Here is a 6,096-nt window from a genome sequence, read left to right on the forward strand (position 1 = left end):
TCACTTCGTTATCTGCCCCATTATCAGCCTCAGGGACGAACAGCAGTTAGACCACGTGAGAGGGAGCTTAACATTGGTTAAAGGCCCAGTGCTCCTATTAGTAAGTCAATTCAAACCTAGGGAGATATTGAGGTGAAGGAACAGTGGCAACTTATGTGCCAGTATTGTAATGTTATAGTTTTTGACTGAATTAAATTACTAACCGGTAGTGCAACAATTGCAAAGGGTGCATGGGCTAATCTTTGAACCACACTAGATAAAGTAAAAGATCATAAACCAGTTTAATATTGTAGAGTGCCAAGTGCCTTCACTTTGACTTCCGAGAAGGATAGTGTAACATCTAAGCTTCAGTAGCGTCGCCATGAAGCTGGTACTTCCTAACCCAGGTTTGGATGACAGGATCCCTAGCTATGATGATCTTGAGAGGATGGATAAGGAGGAGGCTGGGGACAGGCCCAAGTGGGACAACAAAGCCCAGTACATCCTAACTTGTGTGGGCTTCTGCATTGGGATTGGCAATGTGTGGAGGTTCCCTTACTTGTGTCAAAGTCATGGAGGAGGTAAGCTCAGATGAAAATGGGAAAGGAACACCTTACCATCTTGGACTGTCAATTCTTGAATAATGGTTGACAGATTATAGTGTGTTTGAGGTGCTGGGAGTATCCTATATTCTGTATGTTAAAAAGTATTTATCCTAGAGACTTATTTTACTATTAACTAACAAAATACACATTACATGTTTTATCTAATACAGCTGTGTCAAACTCAATTTCATCACGGGCCACATCAGCATTATGGTTGCACTCAAAGTGCCGGTTGTAACTTTAAGACTATATAAAAATACATATATAAATATTCAATATATATAAACGTATGTATTATATTACAATACTTCCTCTGCATTGGATTATTATGGGATAGGGTAATAACTTAATAATGAACTACGTCTGAAAGCAGAAGTCTAGGGCAAATAATTGGAAGTCTCTTCAGTGAGAATGTCACAAAATGATTTTTTTTTAAAAAGCCAAATTCTGGAACAAATGTGAAAATGTAAAAAAAGGTGAAATTTTAAAGCAAAAAAGTCGAATTCTGAGAAAAAAGTCCAATTCTGAACAACATTCATATTTGAGATGCATTGTGGGACATGTAGTTTATGGGCAACGTGCTTCTGTAAATCGGCATGTAACCGTATAATAAACGTATATATATATATATATATTCTTTCAGATCTCTTGTGGGGCCACATTAAATGAAGTCGTGGGCCGGATTTGAGTTTGACACCCCTGATCTAATAACTCTTTTAACTTTCAAAAGATTCACTTATAATCTAACAACTGAATCTGGTGATTTATGAATGGCATAAATACAATCTGGGTTTCTTTGATCTGTTATCAAAGTATACACACGGATTAGTGCACAGTGAATGTTAACGCAAGTTTAATTGGAGGAAAAACGTTATGAACCAAGAGGCCCAGGACAGATGTTGCAGTTACCAATAAACGACAAACACAACACCAACTGTGAGCAACAGTCAGGGCGACCCACAGAGCAGGAATGGAAGGCAAGCAGAGCAGGTGGGGTTTTGACAGGGGTAACTAAATAATATAAGTATTCATTGTCTGCAGACCGAGCCATGTGCGACTGCTTTACAGAGCACATTTAAAATCAAAGCTTAGATTTTCTGCTTAGGCATTTTCATAGTTAGGCTGCTGAAAAGGCTCATGATTGTCATAAGCGCAACACTAGAGTTGTGTAAATATGTTTCTGATAATAATAATAATAATACTTTTTTAGGTGCATTTTTAATTCCCTACCTGATCCTGCTTGTCCTGGAAGGAATGCCTCTCTTGTTGCTGGAGTTTGGCATCGGCCAGCGTCTCAGGAAAGGCAGTGTAGGAGTCTGGAGGTCCATCAACCCTTATCTGACTGGTATTGGTAAGTTAAATAGGCTCTGAAACAAGTTGTCCAAAGCATAATAAAAGAAAGCATCAGTTAATAATTCTGTACTTCTCAGGTATAGCCTCCATGTTGGTGTCCTTATTGATTGGACTTTACTACAACACCTTGATAGCCTGGATTATGTGGTATCTCTTCAATTCCTTTCAAAGCCCGCTGCCTTGGACCCAGTGTCCTCTTAATATCAATGGGACAGGTTGGTATAAATACAGAGATACTCATTAAGCACCAAAATCAACTCATGATTTACCCATGAATAAACACTTAAAGAGGACTGTTTCTTGCCCCTGCAGGCTTTGTACCGGAGTGTGAACAGAGCTCCACAGTGGATTATTATTATTACAGAGTAACGTTGAATACTTCGGCCTCTATATCGGATTCTGGAGGAATGCACTGGCCCGTAGTGGTCTGTCTGCTAGCTGCCTGGAGCTTTATATGTGTCTGCTACATGCAGGGCATTGGCACTTCAGGCAAGGTTTGTCAAACCTTCAGACAAACAATATGCTTTCCTGAATAACCACTGTCCAAATTAGTAAATGCTTTTTTCCCCTTTTGTTCTTGACATCAGGCAGTGTACGTCACAGCCATCCTGCCTTACATAGTGCTGGGCATCTTCCTGATCAGAGGACTGACTCTAAAAGGTTCCCTTAATGGAGTAAAGTTCCTCTTCACACCAGATGTATGTATATAATTACATATGTTAAAAAACAAGTTAAATATCTAATGAAAAACCACATAATGTATACCCAAATATTGCAGGTTGATGAGCTGATGAATCCAACAACTTGGCTGGATGCAGGTGCCCAGGTCTTTTATGCCTTTAGCTTAGCTTGGGGTGGTCTCATTTCCTTCTCAAGCTACAACCCTGTTCAGTAAGATATACGTCACAAGCCACAAAACTATAATAATGGCAGCCGTTCTCAAACATGCGGTGCCCTTAATCATTTGTCTTTTTTTGTTTCAACAACAGTAACAACTGCGTGCAAGATGCTGTGATCCTGTCGGCCATCACTGGCTTCACCTCTGTGTATGCTGCGACAGTCACGTACACCATTATTGGCTTCAGAGCAACAGCGAAATATGACAAGTGTATCAGTGAGTGAGTAGTCACATGATGTTGCTTTCAATGTTTTTGAAAGATAGTAGTCCTAAAAGTTCAGCATGTAAATGAACAGTACGTTTCAAGGTTTTGAAAAAGTTAAGCATCTGCTTATATATAAATTGGAGATGTTATTAGTTGCTGTTATTCATCCTGGAATGAGATTTGCCAATGTAATAGTCTCTTGGCCAGGCTAGCAGGTTTGCTGCAGAGATGACAATGTTGTACTTTAGTTAATCATCTTAAGTCCAGAATGAAATATCTCAGTGACCATGGAGTGCCAGTACATTTTGTATGGATACATTTTGTACACATGACTATGGTAATCCCCAGATCTTTCAACTAACAGGTTGACATTTACACCTTTAGATAGATGGCTTATGTCAGACGGCTGAAACCTAAATGAAAATAAGGTCACTAGTAAAGTTTCACTTTACAATGAGTATGGACAGGATATAGAAACCAGTACATCTTTAAAAGCCATGTTAGGATTGTTTTAATATAGACAGACAAATCTGAATGTATTATTTTATGTAAATTCCAGTAAACAGGGTATATGCAGGAATCCTGAAGACGAATGTAATACCTTTTAAGACCTTTTTTAAGACCCTTTCCATACATTTTAAGACCTCATCGCCACTTCGAGTTTTAACCGGTTACATTGGCGAAACATTGACTATATTCAGTATTGATTGTCCTTCCTCCTTATCTTCAAACCATTTGGATGCAAACTTGCATTTCCCCATAACGATGTTTTAACAACCGGCGTAAACGGACCTTCGCGCGCTGTCAAGCAGTGAGCGTGCGATGTCCTGTTCAGATGACGTCAGATCCAACGGGATGCCATAAATAAACTACACGGAATCACACTACACACCTACGCAATGATTACATTCAGGCAGACTGTAGAATACAACCTCTTTGGACAATTGATATACTTAATAACAAGCTACAAAATGTAATACCTTGGAAAATGCCGTTTAATACTTTTTAATAGCCTTCATTTTCGCTAAATTGATCAACTTATAATACTATTTTTCCCTTTAAACCGTGGGTTTTCTCTGGGAGTCTTTCCTTGTACGATGTGAGGGTCTAAGGACAGAGGTTGTCGTATTGTCATACTGATATTCTGTACAAACTGTGAAGTCCACTGAGACAAATGTAACATTTGTGATATTGGGCTATATAAATAAACATTGATTGATTGATTAAGACCCCGCGGACACCCCGAGTAAAGCAGTGTTTCTTAACAGTGACATTTTTTCCCTAGAAACATCATGACATTGTCAAATACATTTGAGCTCCCTGAAGACAACATCACTATAAGCAATTACGAGGCGGCCTTGATTCGTCTCAACAGCTCTTATCCGGATATAGTTCGTGGATTGGACATCAAAACTTGTGACATGCAGACACTTCTTAGTGAGGTGACTATATTGATGAATATCGGCCTTATTGCCAGTTATTTGCTCCTACCTGCAATAAGACTTCCTTGTGTTTGTGCAGGGAGTGGAGGGAACAGGTCTGGCCTTCATCGTGTTCACAGAAGCCATCACCCAGATGCCCGGTTCTCCAGTTTGGTCCGTCCTCTTTTTCGTCATGCTTCTCTGCTTGGGAATCTCAACCCTATTCGGCAACATCGAGGGGGTGGTGGTCCCATTGAAAGATCTGAATATTATACCTAAAAATTGGCCCCAAGAAGCAGTGACAGGTATCTTGTTTTGTAGTTAAACTAAGTTTAGTTTGTCTGATTCTTGTTTTAACTCATGATTCCTTGTTTTTGTGGACGTGTGTTTCAGGTGTCACATGTTTTGTAGGCTTCATCATCTGTCTCCTGTTTGCCCAGAATTCAGGGATTTATTGGGTAACACTTTTTGATAACTTTGCTGGATCTGTTCCACTTCTGACCATTGGATTGTTTGAGATGATATCTATTGTATACATCTACGGCATAGACAGGTTAGTGCTTATTCAAAAAATGTCAGCAACACATTGTCCATTTATGTTTCCTATCATTTATATTGATTATTGTTGTATAAAAAGGTCATACAGCATTTGTAGCGTCATGCTTAACCAATTATTGGACAAACCCCTAGGGGTATGGTTGAAATATTGAAGTCCCGTTTGATTCATGACTCATTTCAAAAACGTACTAAAACCTTTTTGTGTGGCAGGTTCAATGAGGACTTGAAGTTCATGGTCGGACATAAGCCCAACATCTTTTGGCAGATTTCATGGCGGTTCGTCAGTCCTCTGGTCGTTCTGGTTATTTTAGTTTTCTACCTGGTGACACAAGTCCAAAAAGAGCTCACCTACTTAGTCTGGGATGTCAACTCGGTAAGCACTCCAGCTCATAAAAGTAATCTTTGATTGTTCATAAATCAGAAATAAGCGTCCCTCCATTTGTTGACTTATTTTTCAATGATGCTATCTTTGCTAACTAGACAAATGCATGTTGTACCAAGCATAGGTATGATCAATGCTGTTGATAGTACATCGCATAGTGGTAACAACTTACACTGTTTTGTGGTTTACAGGACAACTTTCCATCTCTGACATCAGTACCGTACCCTTCCTGGATCAATGCCGTCATCTTTCTTTTGGCAGGAGTCCCTAGTCTGGCAATACCTGTATATGCATTATGTAGATTTATCTTTGTTCACTGCAAGAAAAAATAAAATCCAGTTAAAGAATTAGCTAAGTTTCTGCATTGATTATCAAGTCATAGATTTCAGAGTGTAATAAAAATAAAAGAATGTTTTGCTTATTACCCTCCGTCTGATATGGTCCGTTTTCTTTAAACCCCTCCTTCAAAAAAGCGAGGTCTGCGCTGATTGGTTAAGGCTTTTGGTCTCCACATCTTTGCTGGCAACATGAATGTAACCAGGGAACAACTGTTAACAAGTTAAACTTCAGCTGTACCCTGAAATCACCACAATAAAAAAGCATCTGAACCAAAACTTTATATGCACATTTTCTAGCTGGAATCTGATCAGAAAGCCTACATTTGACTTTGGCTTGTGTTGTGACAAACCAAAAAC

At 39.2% G+C, this 6,096-nt stretch overlaps 1 protein-coding gene across 1 annotated transcript; it reads left to right on the plus strand.

Annotated features, from left to right (window-relative positions):
• Positions 1-358: 358 nt before the first annotated feature.
• On the plus strand, positions 359-5,733 carry LOC117455227 (sodium-dependent neutral amino acid transporter B(0)AT1-like). The gene is made up of 12 exons (XM_034094638.1): positions 359-560; positions 1,795-1,935; positions 2,015-2,152; positions 2,250-2,431; positions 2,525-2,635; positions 2,716-2,828; positions 2,927-3,055; positions 4,326-4,482; positions 4,562-4,766; positions 4,855-5,014; positions 5,230-5,392; positions 5,593-5,733. Exons 1-12 carry the CDS (start codon positions 362-364, stop codon positions 5,731-5,733), a joined length of 1,839 nt encoding a protein of 612 aa, XP_033950529.1. The 5' UTR covers positions 359-361.
• Positions 5,734-6,096: the final 363 nt, after the last annotated feature.

The sequence above is a fragment of the Pseudochaenichthys georgianus genome, chromosome 11 (genome assembly GCF_902827115.2).
Source record: "Pseudochaenichthys georgianus chromosome 11, fPseGeo1.2, whole genome shotgun sequence".
NCBI classification, from domain to species: domain Eukaryota; kingdom Metazoa; phylum Chordata; class Actinopteri; order Perciformes; family Channichthyidae; genus Pseudochaenichthys; species Pseudochaenichthys georgianus.